Raw genomic sequence first — 17,003 nt, forward strand, 5'->3', positions numbered from 1 at the left:
AATTGCTCGACTCTAGCCTTTAGGGACTGGTTATCGGCTATAATCTTTTGGTTTTCGGCTATAATCTTTTGGTATTCCTTTTCAATCTTGTCATTTCTGGTGTTCAATTTGCTTATCAGTTCATTTGATTTCTGAGCCTCACTTTCCAATTGCAAGATTCTACCTTTTAAACTGTTATTTTCTTGCCAGATCTCTTCCATTTTCCTCAGAATCTCAGTTTTGAACTCTTCCATAGCTTGTGAGGAGTTTTCCTTATTTGAGGAGGGTCCGGATGCTTGTTTGTTCTCCTCCTCTGTTTGCTCGGTTGTCTGGATTTTCTCTGTGTAAAAGCTGTCGAGTGTTAAAGACTTCTTCTTTTTGTTATTATTCTTTCTCTTCTGAACCTCCTGATGCTGAGTAGCCATCATTAGCCCAGCAGCTTCTCAGCTTTATCCTCGGGCTCAGTGTCTGTTCCCAATCTATTGGCTCCTGAGGTCTGAATTCTGGTTTTTTCCAAGGTCAAGCCCCCTGGTGGGCCCTCTTGCTTGATCCTCTGCTGGAGGTTTCTTTACAAGTCTCAGGGCGCTGCTTCCACAGTCGTATACCCGTCTGCACTGGTTCCCCACTTAGGCTTAGTTCTGCCTCCACCCACGCCTCTACTCAGCCGGCGCTCTGCGCGCCCAGCGTCCTGCTCCGGCGCGCGCGCTCAGATTTTGCGTGCTTTTTTTGACTTAATGGGGTCCTAAGTCTTGCTGCTGTCAGGAACAGGTCCCGGAGCTGCTGATGACTCGATGGGTGCCCCAAACTTGCTCTATTTCTTTTTAGCTGGGTTCGGAGCTATAGGTGAGTGTGGAGGGGGTGGGGGTGGGGCGGTTGCTCAGCTCGCGATTGAGTGAGTGAGAGCCCTTTTTAGCCTGGAAATGTCTCGATTCCACGTACCTTCCACGCTGTGCCCTGTTGTGGGGTTCCTCCGTTCGTTTGGACTTTTTTTATGTCCCCTTGAGGAGTTTTGTGTGTTTCGGTCAGGAGAGGTTAAGAGCTGCTTCTTACTCTGCTGCCATCTTAACCTGGAAGCCCCTACATATTTTTTTAAAACATTTAAAAAAATTTTTTTTTTTTTTCCTTAAAAATATTTTAGACTGTGATTATTTCTTGACAGTTTTTCCCTTTCGCCACTGATCGCTCCCTACAAGAAAATAATTTAGGAAAACCAACCAACCAAAGAACTGTCATAATATGAAGTGTTCTGTTTAAGTTATATTCTTATCCCCCAAAAGTACATAAAAAATGAAGAGGAAAAGTTAACTTGGGGAAAAATATAGCCAATATCCACACATAAAGTACTTAAAATATGATACTGTCAAAGTCAAAATCAGAAATAATTACAAACTCTTTAAGTAAAACTTTTTAGAACAAAAAGTTGTCCTTACCTCATGCCACTGTCCAACTGGCTAATTTTATTGGTATTGGCATCCCACAAATAAATGAAACTAGATTTCTCAGCAATCACTGCTAGGGTATCTCCTTCTTTATCCCAATCCATAGCAACACAGTTGCTTTTTTTAAAAAAGGAAAACAAATGATTAACAATAAACATAACTAGAGAAAGAGAATAAATTGTCTGTAAAGTTTTAAATCTAAAAACCTATATATTTGTAGGAATTGTTAGGAATAATATTGATATAGATAGATATATTCAAAATATGTAATAGTTTATTTAAAGCCATATTGGTAATTAAGAAGGCCACGTGCCTGCTAAGATCTAATTCAAATGCCCCACCATTACCTCTGCCCACCTGGCTTGTTCTGCAGGAAAAAAAAGCGTCTCAATCAAGTTCTGAGACTTTATACCTTTGTCTACGTAGTCACACTTCCTGCCCACCTGGATTACACAAAAGGAATCATGGGAAATGTAGTTTTCAAGTCCTCTAAATGTCCACAGGAAATTTATATCATGGATCTTGATATTAAGACCAAGGACCCCAAATTTTCACTAACACAGTATTCAGCCTGGAGAATAAGTCCTTTTGCAAAGGTAAAACTTTTTCTTTATGAGAAAAAAAGCTCTCTCTCATACAATGTCCTTATGAGACAGCAAAGTTCAATTTTCTTTGGAATACCATTTCAATAAGTTAAATAAAATTTACTAAATACTTAATACAAGTATTAGCTGCTGGGAATGCAAAGGTAAAAATAAAGCAATTATTACCCTCAAGGAATTTCCATTTTACTTGAGTTACAATAAGCAGACAGAGAAGATTCAAGGAGGGAGGAACATTAGCTAGTGGGGGTTGGGGAGAAGCAGCAGAGAATGCCAAGGAAATGGATCAGGGAAAGATTTCCAGAGGGGTTGGCACCTGTGCTGAACCTTGAAGGAGGCTAAAGATTCTGAAAGGAAAAGATGAGGATAAGAGTACAATCTAGGCATGGGGATAGGAGGTAGAAGAAAGGGAGACAGCTTGTGCAAGTACCCAAAGACAATTGCTGAAATGTTGAGGATGGGGAACAGCCATTAGTCCTGGTCTATTTGAGGGAAATAATATATATTTTTATCCTGTAGCCAAAAGAAGCCAGTGAAAGTTTTAGAAGAAAGGAACAATGAGGTTAGTCTGTGTCTGATGAAGATTATTTTTGTTGTTCCGGAATATGGAAGTCAGAAGACTGAAGGCAAGGAGACCAGTTGGGAGATTAAAAGTGGTTTGGGTGAGAGGTAATGAAGACCTGCAGGAGCAATGTGAATATAGAGAAGGGCAAAAATGTGAGAAATGTTCTATTCTATTAGCCATGTTTTATCCTTGAACTATATAATTAGATTGTACTTATAACCACTTTGATCTCCAACTCTAAAAATGAGTCAAGGTAGCTCTGAAGAAAAAAAATTCCAATTCAGATTTTCAGGAAGGAAATGAAAATACTGATAATAATATTAACAAGAAAGGACTATCAGAAAAATACTGAGTCTAAGGGGGACAGCTAAAACAATAGCAATAATTACAGATAAAAAATCTGCAATAGCTAGTGAGAAATATTATTTATAGTTTAAATTTTGGAAATGGAAAATGATTTTGTCAGGGTATCTGCAAAATAAAAAGAGAGAGAGAGAGAGAGAGAATTGCTCTATTTAAGAAAGCTAGGACCCAAATAATGATTAGTGAGAATAATAAATTCTCCGAAGTGGTCATATTATACAAATTTGCATTGTATATTTCCATTGAACTATAATCGATTACCAAATTTTACATAACTATAACTTCAAAAAGTACAAATTTGAATATATTGCCCACTTCAGGGAATTTATTGTACATATTAATCAGGATCTAGTTATATATTACGCTTTACTTTTATGGTTTATAATTATTCTATGTATATTTAACTAATTTGGATATGTTCCTTTTCTTATGTGATTGTTCAGCTGTCATTTCAGGATTTTCTGTTTTAAGGAACATATTAACATATATGTTAATATATATGTATGTATATGTGTGTGTACATACATATCTTTTAGTTAACATCTAAAAGAAAAATTGCATATTAAAAAAAACTCCATACTGTTAAAATGTGTGTCATGATTAGAATTTTAAAACAACTCTCAAGATTTGGAGAAAATATATAAAGTATATATCTTTCATTAATCCATATTAGGCCAATCAACAACCTTTTAAAGAACCTACTCTAGGGGCAATTAGGTGGCTCAGTGGATAGAGAGGCAGGCCTGAAGTTCAGAAGTCCTGGGTTCAAATTTGGCCTCAGACACTTCCTAGCTGTGTGAACCTGAGCGAATCATTTAACCCCAATTACCTAACCCTTACTGCTCTTCTGCTTTGAAATCTATACTTAGAATTGATTCAAAGACAAAAGGTAAGGTTTTAAAAAACAAACAAATCTACTATTGGGCAGTGTGTAGGGTTGATAATGCAAAAAACTGAAATAATCTTTGCCCTTAAGGAGCTTACATTTTTATTGAGGGAGACAAAATGTACACTCTACATATATAATAAAATATATGCATATACATATACTTTAAAATATAAAATATGTAGATTAGGGAGAATACTAGCAGTTGAAGAGAGGATCAGGAAATATTATAGGAAGAAAAATTGTATTTTAGCAGTTTTGAAGGAAACAAAGGATTTTAAGGGACCTTAATTTCTTCATCTGTGAAAAGAGCAGAGCTGGAATAGATGACCTTCCAGATCTCTTCCAACTCTAAAACTAAGCCCTTATGACCAATCATTTCTGTTCTGGTCATGGTCTCTTCCTTTCCCAAGCTCAATCTTTTGATTCACCAGTTTAACTGTACAGGAATGATTCTCTAGTCTCCCATTTACTGCAATCTTTCCTACTCTTGCTCTTTCACTGCCAGTCCCAATCCTGGATTACTGCTTTCACCAGTTTCCTATAATCTTCCTCATGGTCTGCTGAATGAAACTGGAAGAACTCATGCAACTGTGCTGGTTCTACTCTACATTTATCTTATTTAATCTTGCTGAAATCAGTTTTTCTTTTCATTCAATCCCAACTGATTCTCTTTCCCATTCCCCTCTCTATAAGCTGTACCATACCTCTTCTCTCCATGAGGTTCCCATAGCACCCCTCAGGTGAAGATCACATTTCATACTTCTATTGAGAAAATAGAAGTCATTCACTGTGAGCTTCCACCTCTACCCTTCTCATCTCTCAGTCCCATAATATTGCCTCTATCTCCTTCTTTGGACCAGATTCTGATAAAAAAAAGAGCCCTTCTCCCATCTAAGATCAACCCTTCTACTTGTAATTGATTCTATACCCTCCTATTTTCTGTAGCAGATGGTCTCTATGATCATCATCCTTCTTTCCACAATCTTCAGTCTCTTGTTATCTAGTGTTTTCTTCCATGTTTCTAATAATCATGATTAAGTCTCCCTCATCCTTAAAAACCCTCATTAGACCCTGCCTTACTCCAACTGCTGACCTTTGTCTTTCTTTTCTTAGCCAGATTTCTTGAAAAAGCTATTTAGACTGATTGCCTAAACTTTCTCTCCTCTCATTTGGTGTAAAACCCTGTTCAATCTGGTTTCTCAACTGAAACTTCTAAAGTTCTTCTAAAGTTGCCAAGATCTGTTCATTAGAAAACTAAATGGACTTTTCTCAGTCTGTGTTTTCTATAGCACTTGACATTGTTGAACATCCTCTCCAGCTGGATGCTTTTTCTTCTCTGGGTTTTTGTGACACTGAAGTCTTAGTTGTGACAACTTCTCAGTCTCCTTTGACATATTTCATCACTTATATCTTCCTTACTTACGCATATATTTTGTTTCCCTATAATAGAATTTTCTTGATCACAGGGACTGCTTCATTTTTGTCTTATCTAACACATAAGAGATAGTAGATTCTTATTGAATGGAAGAATTAATGAACACACACAAATGGAGATATGTTAAAAAAAATGTTGGTATGTGAGTTTTGGAACTTGGCTTATTACTTTATACTTTTGTTTTTTCTTTCACACCAAAATGTATCTCTGGTCTCATTGATTATAAAGTTCCCGCTGCTACTGCAGACCATGGCTCATTCATGGCTGCCCATTTTGGATGAGTTGTCTGTGACCTCCTATAAATCTGTCACAGCGGTTCCACAGTGTTACAAGACTTCCTTGAATCTCTTGACCTTTCAAGAACATTAGTGGAGCACCCTGACTGCCTATCTGTCATTCATCTCTTCCAATCATTCAATTTCTTAAAGTCATTTTTTACTCCAGTTTTTCCTCTGAGTTATTCATTGATGGCCTGCTTACACTCACTGTGAGTATTTTTATTGCCCTCGGTGAGATATTCATTTTTAATTCTTCAAAGATTGTTGTATTTTATGTTGCTGCCTAATACTACACTGACAGAATCTTGGTATTAAAAAGACAGGATTTCATGAGAAGTTTGGCCTCATTAAAGAAGTTTTTCAATTTCTCAACAGCAATGTATCCTGCTTTCCTACTCAAACTAGTTGTCGGTCTTTACATATGCACATATATATGCATACCTCCCCACACATATATGGATGAGCTTTCTCACAGAGTAAGGAGGGCCAGCTGAAGCAGTAGGGAACCCTCAGGGAGCAACAGAAATTACCAAGTGTTGGGCATGTTGAACCACCACTACCACCTTGACCACTATCTCCCTTTTGACCCTGATGGAGACTGTCCATCATCTAGGACTCAAAAGCCTTTGAAATAGCAATGCGTCCAACCCAGTGTCCACAGTTACCATCCTAGAAAGCTGCTCTTTGGAGATGCAGCTTGGTAACTGCTCATAAGGTTGTACAGTGATGGGCAAACTATGGCTGGCGGGCCAGATGCGGGCCCCCCTGAAATGTTCTATCCAGCTGCGGGACATCATTCTTAATCTGATGAATATAATGAGTAAGATACAATACAGTGTGATACAATATAATGAGTAAGATACAATACAAAGTGAAACTTTGAAAGAGTTGCCTTAGAAACAGACTGACAGATGAGCATTTCCTTTCCTTTGGCCCCCTCTTTAAAAAGTTTGCCCATTACTGATCTTATCTATTGAAGATTCATAAAAGGAAGTTCTTGTACCTAAATGTTTGGCAATGTCAAATAGCTCAACATTAGAAAGTAGGATATGATTTTGTCAGTGGAAATGATATTGAATAAGAGCAATTAAGATCTGTTTTCCTGCTTTACCCTTAAAGATCATGCAACCTTGTCATTTGACTTAAAGCTGAAATTCCATATGTGTGGTCTCCCTTATTAGAATGTGAGCTCCTTGAGACCTGACACTCTGTAACTTTTCTATTTGTAATCCTAGTGCTTATCACAATGTTTTACACACAGTAAACATTTAATAAATGCTTCATTCTTTCATTTATTCTATAAGTTATTGAAAGGTCATCCATTCTTTGGGCAATAAATATTTCATCTACTCAGTTTTCCTTTGTGGATATTTAAGTCAAATTCCTTTAGGCAATCACATATTTATTCCAGGGTGCTCTCTCATGTTGCAGTCAGCATAATGGTATTCAAAAAGAGGATCATTTGGGGGGAGGAGGATTTCACTATCCACAAAGAATTCTTCTTCAACTTAGACTTGTCACTAACATATTTGGCAAGCATATATGTATCTCTCTGTTTGATAGCTTGCCCAATGTTTGTGATTACAGGGTTGCTAAACAGTTATTTCTATTGTTTTCTCTTTCAAAGAATTTTGAATCATTTTTATGTATGGATGGGAGATACTTTGCCAAAAAGTGTTTTCTCAACAGTAATAAATGCTTTTTCATAACTGCATGCTCACATATACAACTTTACTTTGTCATGTTAATACATTTAATTCTTTATTTACAGTTAATACTTTAATCATGTTTGAATTAATCATAAAATAGCAGATGAATGACATAAAATTCTATTTAATCATAGTTGTAAGAAAACATTTTAGTTAGTATTCACTATTAAGTACATTAAAGAACAAAAAAAACTAAAAAAATTTTGGATCTCTTTTTGTACTTACCCAGGCAAATTAATTTCACTTCTTTTTTGACCATGACGATCAAAGATTTTTATGGTATGATCAGCTCTAAAATAAAATTAGAACACAAAAACCTGAGATGTTTAAAGATGAGACAGTTCTTTCCTTCAAGGAGCTCATATTCTATTGTGGGATATAACATGTACACATTTAAATAAAGAAAAAGCATATATGAAATAATACTAAGGAACTTCCAAAAGAAGAGTATCAGAGAAGAACAAAGATATTTTCTGTAGTAGGTGGCACCCCCATCTTTGCCTTGAAAGAAAACAAGGCTTCTAGGAGACAAAACTGATTGAGTGCATTATAGACAAGAGTGAGCATTTATGCAAAGGCAGGGGGCCAAGAGATGAGAGGTTGTATACTGAGAAGAGATACTAGTCCAGTCTGATTGTAACAGTGTGCCAGAAGGGAAATATGAAAAACTGAAAAAAATAAGGAGAGGCTAGTTTATAGAGGGCTTTATGTCGTAGGCTGAAAAGTTTAATGCATGACATTGTAGAACTGTTGGAATCTATATTATGGATACAATTGATGATACAATTTATTTCTTACCCTGTTACAGCTAGGTAGTTTCCTAATGTCTTTTGCCAGGTAAATTGTAGTGGACTACCAAACCAAGACCTTTCTAATAGGGTAAAAACTTTCTGGAAAAAAAAAAGATAAAACAAATAGAAGCTTAATTTCAAATGTTCAAAGTGTATATTTCAGGATCCATTAAAAATATTAAAGCAATACAATAATAATATTAGAAAAACATACAGTATAATGTCATTAAGAACACTAGTCATATCAAGTAGTATCCGTATAAGATAGGTAGGCGGGTATACTTTAAACTTCATCATGGAAAGCTACTGGAGGAAAGAACTTTGTTATAAGGCAGTTTCATTTTAAGTTGGATATATGGTAACTACCTTGGAAATATGAATATAGTTGAGACTTCATAACATATTGAAATATAAAGTTTTAAAATTCTAAGCATTTTGAAGATTTAAAACAAACATTGGCACAACAATATTTTGGTATTATAATATTAAATTTTTGAATTAAAAGTTATGTTTAAAATGTCAACAATTAAGTTAACCAAACTTGTGTGATACTGATACTTCTTTTGAAATCTTTCTCCATTTTCTTCAGTTACATTACCTTCATTATATGACGGTATACAAACTCTTCATTTGTCCCTTCTGGACTAGTGTATTTGATGAAGGTTCATTTCTTCCTCTTTCCCTCAGACATTTTAAAATGTAGCAATGACAATAAGTGGCTTGGAGGCACTACTTATTAGATGTATAAATTTTCTCAAATACTGGGGAGTTATTTCAATTTCTAAGCATAATGAACAAATGGTAACCTTACTATGTGTCAAAACAGATAAAGAAGCCTGAAGCTAGTATAGATGATTTCATATGGGCCTAGCCAGTAGCAACATGTGTCCTTCCTTCCTTTCTCCCTCCTTTCCTTCCCTTCCTTTCCGGCCAGAGCTGAACCCAAGTCTTCCTAATTCCAGGCCTATCCCCTCTGCCACTTCCTTCCTCTTGTACTCTTTCAAAGATCAAAATTGAACATTATAACCAATGGAGAAGGAAGAGGAAATCTGTTACTCTTTGCAAAAGTATACTATAAGAATACTGTTGTTAAAATTATACTGATAATACATGCTATGAAAATAATATCCTCAATGTATATAATGTTTCTTAATTTTGTTAAATGCTTAAGATACTTAAACAGTAGGAGTAAGACTATTTGGCTTCTAATTCTAGGCCTGAAATTAAGTTACTGGGCTTATAACTTTGTCATTTAATCTTTCTGCTTAGTTTTTTTTATGCCAATACTGGGATAATAATATCTGTTACCTATCATACAGCATTATTGTGAAAATCAAAAAGATACCAAGAATACTTTATAAACATAAACATTTTGGCCATTATTATTAATTTTCTATTGTGGTATATAGGGAGGAACTGCAGTGCAGTAAAAGAATCCTGGACTTGGGAATCAAGAGACACTTGGGCTAAAACTGCATCCCTGGTACTTACCTACTCTGAAATAATGGACAAGTCACATAATCTTTCTGAACTTTAGTTTCTTTATCCATATTTCCTTATACTTTGCATAAATATAATACCAATACTACTTCACAGGATTATATATTTATATTGGAAAAGAAAGTGCTTTGTTAACTTTAAAGCACATATAAAAAGTCATTTATTATTGTTATTCATGTTAACAAAGGGAATATTATTGTGGAAAATTTGACTGTGTATAATCCAAAAATAGTGATTATTTCTTATTTTTTTTCTGGACTGACAATAGAAGATAGCTTGTTTTTGTTGTTTTCTGGTTGACTCTACCAGAAGGATAAGGAAACTATTATTCAAAACCTTGTGGAAAAACCATAAAGCAAATCAGCTGTTTCTGAGGCTGGGGATAAAGGTTCTCATTTACAAAAATAAGGGGCTTAGATTCTGGGGTACATGTGCAGAGAAGATAATCGATCTTTATAAGAACGATTATGCTGAGGAAATTAAATAAGATAATGGAAACACTTTGTATTTTGGAGGTGGGAAGAATGAGAGGATTGTGTGGCTGAGTCAACACAGCAGTTAATTCAGAGAATTTAAAATTTTATGGGAAGCCTACAAAATGAAACTCACATATAGATAACTGATAGCTACTCAGGACCCTATGACCTTTATGTCTCTTGGGATTTTATGACTGTGCTAGCTGATGAAATTCTTTCACAGCATCAAGAGGCGATAAGGCAAATATTACCTTAAATTTGCTGATGCATAATTAGCAGAGTATTCTCTGATTTGCTCTGCTGAACAGATACTGGAATCTTTTTGACATCCCCTCAGTTTATTCTTAATTCAAGCCAGTTATCAATGATTTCTCTTATTCTTAAAGAATATTCTGTAATATTCTGCTGTTTAAACATTTCTGGCGTCAGGCTGATTGAGTTAATTCACAAATCACTAGGTAGCTGCACGAACATTATCAAGACAACAATTCACTTGAGTAAGCTCAGAGATCAAATGAAAAGACTGGACTCTATGATTTCAAAGTCCCTTCTCCTAGAACTGATGATCTAGCAACAGGCGCATAGGAGAGTAGAACTGGAGTGGGAAGGAACTTAGGATCCAGACCCCTCATTTGACAGATGAAGAACTGAGGCCTACAGAAGTAATGAGACTAGTTCAAGGTCACATAGGTAGTGAGTTGCAGAGGCCGCATTTGAATTTAAATACTGCCACTGCATGTTCGGGGTTCTTCTTTCCCTTGCAGCTTCAGCAGCTTACTCTTCACTCTCTGATTCGAATTTGGGGAAGTACCAGAAACAAGAGTCCTGCAATCAGGAAAAGGAGAGGGGGGCTCTCTCTTTTTTGCTCCTTCTCTTTTTTTCTTATAGGTATCTTAAGCCCCGTTGTCACCCTCTGATCCCCCTTTCCCATCACTCCTTGACCAGGTGGAGCGGAGGACACATCTCGCCACCCGAAGTGGTGGCTGAGTGGACTAAAGGGTGAGAAAAAATGGGACATCCTGGTCGGCCTCCCCCGGGGACATTCGGGGTTATTTATTTACCTTCATCTCTAGGTTTCAGCTGCCTCCCAATCAAGGCACTGCGCAGACGCACACCTTCTACTGAAAGGAGGATGCCGCGTTTCCCGTCACCCTGGAGATTCCGAAGGCGTAGCCAATCCGTGTTGGCCAGACAGGAGGAGACGGGGGTTTCTCGGACGGGAGAGCGCGATTTTCCGCGAGATCTTGTGAATTTAAGACTAGTGACGTAAGTAGAGGGGCTAGGCTAACGCTGCCTCCTCCTACATTGGGGGCGAGTCTTGGGACCTCAGCTAGGCTTTAGGGCACGTGATTGAAGCGAAATCTCGGTACCAGACTGGCGCGAGAGCGTCGGGACGGGCTTGATTGATTGGCCCAGTGTTTTTGGCTCGCTCTGGTGAGGCGGGTAGCAATAACTTCGGATTGCGCTTGCGCAGTGTTTCCGGCTCTGGACTAGCGGTGACGGTTGATATCTCTAGCAAGATGAAGGTGCAGAGTGACTGTTAAATAAAGGCCGAAGGGGCGGACCATTACCCCTCTTCGCCTTACCCAGCTGAGGGAGGCGGGTGGTGGGTCGGCCCATGTCCACCCCTGGCTCGTTCACCCGCCTTCCCTTGCTAATCCTGGTGGAGAAGGGAGGGGCTCGGAGGGCTGTTTCTCACTGGGCCTTCCGTCCTGGGGCATCTAGGGGCCAGAGAACGCGTACCACCGAGGCCGATGGCATTTGTGAATTCTTTCCCATCTACAGAATTTAGTGCTTTTCAAATTTCCTCCCTGTGATGCATAGTATTTGACGTTTATCATTAGGTGGTTAAGTACAGCCAGTGCCTAGCTCTTCCGAAATACCTCCCTCTTTAGGAATCCTTACCTGACAACAGATTGACTAAATAATAGTATATAGCTCCAATAGAGCGCTTTTAGGTTTGCAAAGAGTTTCATACATCCTCTCATTTTATCATCACAGTAGCCCTAAAAGGTAGGCGCTATTATCGTTTTTTGGTTTTTTTCTGGTATGGTCATCCAGAAAAGAAGAATTTGAATTCTGGTCTTTCTGGCAATAGATATAACTTTTTTTTTCTACTGTGCCACTATACCCCACATGATTCTTCCTAAGGGAATTTTTTGCTCTAAAATAACTTCATTTAACAGTCATTCCATAAACAGATCAGACTCTTTGGAGATTGGGCATGGGAGGAAATAGAAAATGAATGTTAGATGTTCATGATGAAAATATGAAATTTGAAAGTTCAAAGTTACGGTTATTAGCTTGAGAGATGTTTACATTAGAAGCAGCTTTTGAAATCATGCTCCTAAGTGTAGAGAGAGAACAGTATTTTCTGTGCTGAGGACCAGCCTAGATAAATTTAATGGCTCCACGGTGGTGAATCTTTTGTGCACACTAAATCCCAAATGCCATTTGGTAAATTATAGAGAATGAACTCCGTCAGTAGAATGAGTGCCCATTTGCAAAATGTCGACTGAATCCTAATTACACTTAATCTCCCTCTTTTCATTTCTCTGTTATCTTGAATTGTATATTTCTGCTGTTTCTCTTTTACCTTCTACCCTTAACTGGTTACAATATACATATGTATTGTTGTTACAATAGTTAAAAATTTTGTTATCCAGCAAAATACAGATCCTTGAAATATTTGAAATCTCCTTGCAGTTATTGAGGTATGATGCTTTGCTATTAAGATGATTCCACTTTTGGATGTGTTGAATTTGAAATAACCATATTTTTTGTAAATATTGAGCTCAAGTATAAATCTTTGGTAGATGTTGCCAAAATTTAAGTTCTTGCTTGTTTCTTGGGAGGATAGAAGTCAGGGGAGAGCACAGTCCTTTTGCTTTTTTGAAGAACCTGACCTCCTCTTTAATGGAGACTTAATAGGGTTAGATATTAAAAGGAAACCTAAAATTAGATACAAGAAAATGAGCTCATTCAAAGAGCAAATGGATTAAAGAATTTAGTCTAACCTCAAATAACACATTCCAAAAAATGCTGTTTTCCCATCTCCCAAGATTACTTTGTATTTATTTATTCACTTACTACATGTTATATCCGTTAGTGCTTGCTCATTGAGGGCAGAAACTGTTATTTTTTTTTTTCATTTTGTATATCCTCAGTGTCCAGCATGATTTCTTTTACATAGTGGACCTTTTATAATTGGATCATAGTTTCAGAGCTGGAAGGGCCCTTAAGTGTTTATCTGGTTTATCTTCAGCATTTTATAGATGAGGAAACAGATTCAGAGAGGTAACATGACTTGCTCAGGCACAGTATAGATTCTAATTGAGCAAAGCTTGAAGAAGTCATTTTTAATGGAGGCTGCTTTAACTGCTACTGTGTATGTTTTTCATATATTGCAGAATCAGTTTATTACATGAAATAATTAGCAAGGATAGGAAACCTTTTTTAAAAAATTTATACTGAGAAATAAAGAACTAATGAGTAGCACATTGAAAAAAAGTCATACACATTTTTTTAAAAATAGAGAAATAATATAAAATGTCCAATTCATTAACTTAAAAATAGATAATAAAACAATATAAAGCTCTTATATAATTGTAACAATAGTACATATGTGTCTTGTGGCTAGTTAAAGATAGAAGTAAAAGAAATAAGGGAAGAGAAATAGATATGCATATAAGTTCATGACAATAGAAAAAGGGAAAGGAGGAGAATAAGTGGATTCAAGAATCAGTTCAAAATTAACAATAAATAGAAAATTTCTATCAAAATTTCTGGTAAAAGCAATAAAATTTTGTTTCATCCAAATTCCCACCTAGAAAATATTGACAATATATATAATAAATATGATTCTGTATGATAGTCTATAATACTGTCTGGGATACTGGGACATTTTTTTTCCTATAATATTTGTTTTATTGGTACCTTTTATTTTTATATGAATGTTTACTCCCTACTACATTGAATCTTCCGTTATAACAAAGAAGAAGCCATCTGAAACAGATAGCACTTGCACCTGCCAAATTCCTTATCCCCCATTTCTTTACCAATAGGAGAAAAGTGTATATCATCATGCCTTCTCTGGGCTGGAGATTGGTCATTGAAATTAAATATTGGGTTCTATCTTTTGGCAGAACCTTAGTTTTTTAGTTTCTTTTGGGACCTTGCTTTTTTAGCTTCATTTATTGATGTAGGAAACTGATCTCATGCTCACACATACATATATATACACATATATGGAGCTGTGGCTATTTTTATTTTTTATTTTTTTTATCATACAAAACACATTTCGATATTGGTCATTGTTGTTAGAGCACCTGCATAAAAAACCAATCCTCCCAAATAAAACTATAAATACACAATGCACTGATATGAAAGATCATGTGCTTTGATCCACATCCATCCAACTCAGCAGTTCTTTCTCTGGAGGTGGACAGCATTCCCACCATGAGTCTTTCAGGATTGTCCCAGATAATTTGCATTGCTGATAGTAGCCAAGTATTCACAGTTGATCATCATGCAGTATTGCTGTTACTGTGTACAGTGTTATCCTGGTTCTGTTTATTTTGCTATGCATCAGTTTATGCAGATCTTTCCAGCTTTTTCTGAAATCATTTTGCTTATCATTTCTTATAGCCCAATAGTATTCTAACACCAACATATACAACAATTTGTTCATCCATCATTTATTTATTTATTTATTTGGCCTCTCATTTATTTATTTTTTTGTTCCTTTGTTTGTTTGTTTGTTCATTTGTTTATTTATTTTTTTTTTTAAAGCCCTTACCTTTCATCTTGGAGTCAATACTGTATATTGCCTCCAAGGCAGAAGAGTGGTAAGGGTAGGCAATGGGGATCAATTGACTTGCCCAGGGTCACATAGCTGGGAAGTATCTGAGGTCAGATTTGAACCTAGGACCTTCCATCTCTAGGCTTGGCTCTCAATCCACTGAGCTACCCAGCTACCCTCCATCCATTCTTAAATTGATGGAAATCCCCTCATTTTTCCAATTCTTTGTGTAGCTATTTTTATAAACATAAAATGTTAGAGCTTGAAGGGACCTTAGAAGTCAATTAACCTAATGCTCTCACTTTTTGCCAATGAAAAGGCAAGAAAGGTAAAAGTGATTTGCTTAAAATCACATATAAAGGGAATAATATAGGCAAGCCTGGGAATCATGTCTTCAGTATTGTAAAATGTGCCTTTGAAAATCCTTGCACAGCCTCTTTTATAATTAATAATCATTCTACAGTCAATTTTGCTCAATTACATTTTATGGAAAAACTTAGTCTTTAACCTTCATCTTAGCATATATTTCTGTACTGTTGCTTTTCTATTAGCTTACTTTCTGCAGTGAATTGCATTTTTTTTATCATGAGTTCTTTGGGATTCCATTGAATCATCATGTTGATCAGAGTAGCTAAGTCTTTCACAGTTGATCTTCTCATAACAATATTGCTGTTACTGTGCACTCACTTTATTTTGCATCATTTTATACAGGTCTTTTCATGTTTTCCTGAAACCATCCCCCTCATCGTTTCTTAGAGTGCAATAGTACTCCATCACAATCATGCATATTTTTATATCATATTATAGTTATTGAAGATATCTCAAAAATTTATGCTCATCACTACTTAGAAATTATTGTATTATACCTACATTCTTATCTAAGCACCCTTATTTGACACAGCTGTACTTTACCAGATTGCCAATGGGATACACAAAAATGTTACTCTAGAGCAGTGTGGCATGCATGCCCAGCCAGCTTGGGGAGCTGCTCCCTTCCCCGTCTTCCCAGGAACTGAGGACATTTTTTCAAGCCTGGAACCTCTATCCAGTCTCCCAAAGTAAGCACTTCCTTGGAGTAAAGCCAAGCATGGGGTGGGGGTGGGGAGCAGTGCTCACTGGCAACTTGAAGCTGCAGTTTGAGTATGCAAACTTGAAAACCTTAGCCAATACTGCTCTAGAGCTATCTAAGAGGCTCTCTTGGAGGTGGTGGGGTTCTCTTCATAAAAAATCTTTGAGCTAAGGTTACATGATAATTTTTGACTTGTATATTTGGCTAAGATAGACTACCCCAGAGGTCTTTTCCTAGTCTCAGATTCCATAATATATGAAATTATAATTAGCATTATTAGTGTAAATGTTACCACATAGTTACTGTCCATTTAACAAAAGTAACATGGCATAATTCTAAGTCATGTGTCAGATTATAGCTAGAAAATAATTTCAAAATAATATTTATTTATAGCATTTAGCCACTCTAGATTGGTATAATACCTTTGCTGTATTTTCCCTGAGAGATCCCTTAGATTTATTTTAAAGATAAAATTAACAGAGAAATTATTATATATGCAGGTTTTCTACATTTTAACTTTGGCTAGGTAGCATTTTTAGATGTTAAGTTCCAATCTCATCAAACTCTGTTTTTTATGTATTAAGTATTAGCAATATAGTTCTACTCTATACAAATGTGTGGCTAGATTTCACTTTTTGTCAGTGTGAGAATAATGCAATTTATGAAATTTTGCAAGCCCTAATTTATTTATAACACTGATGTCATTGTATAGGAAAACGTACCTTTTCTTTTGCCCTATTATTTAGGTTATTCCTATAGTTGGTATTAATACCTACAATGTATTCTACATTATGCAGAATATATTCAGAACATTTTGTGTTGAAGGTGTTATGACAGATGTGTTATATATCACAATCTGTTCATTATGTATAAAATGCCACACCAGCATCTTTTTAACATTTTTATGGCTTTTATTTATCTTATTTTTTCTTTTTGGTAGAAATATGGAAAGTGATTAAACAAATATTTGAGCAAAAGGGGGTATTTTAACTCATTTATTTTTGACTATTTTGCCTAAGGAGAATTTTGAATAAGAGAATATTATGGGAGGATAGGTGCTTGTTTCAGGGATATGGCATATCTCAGAAGAAGGCATAAAACAAGTTT

The 17,003-nt window shown here is 36.1% G+C and overlaps 1 protein-coding gene across 1 annotated transcript in view; it reads right to left on the reverse strand.

Annotated features, from left to right (window-relative positions):
* Positions 1-11,121, reverse strand: part of WDR19 (WD repeat domain 19) — a 97,383-nt gene extending 86,262 nt beyond the window's left edge. The window contains exons 1-4 of the mRNA XM_044680079.1: positions 11,088-11,121; positions 8,058-8,149; positions 7,485-7,550; positions 1,410-1,535 (exon numbers count right to left, since the gene is read on the reverse strand). Of these exons, the coding sequence (XP_044536014.1) occupies positions 1,410-1,535; positions 7,485-7,550; positions 8,058-8,149; positions 11,088-11,093 (290 nt within the window). The 5' untranslated portion in view covers positions 11,094-11,121. The remainder of the gene's footprint in view (positions 1-1,409; positions 1,536-7,484; positions 7,551-8,057; positions 8,150-11,087) is intronic.
* Between the last annotated feature and the right edge of the window lie 5,882 nt (positions 11,122-17,003).

The sequence above is a fragment of the Gracilinanus agilis genome, chromosome 6 (assembly GCF_016433145.1).
Source record: "Gracilinanus agilis isolate LMUSP501 chromosome 6, AgileGrace, whole genome shotgun sequence".
Classification (NCBI taxonomy): domain Eukaryota; kingdom Metazoa; phylum Chordata; class Mammalia; order Didelphimorphia; family Didelphidae; genus Gracilinanus; species Gracilinanus agilis.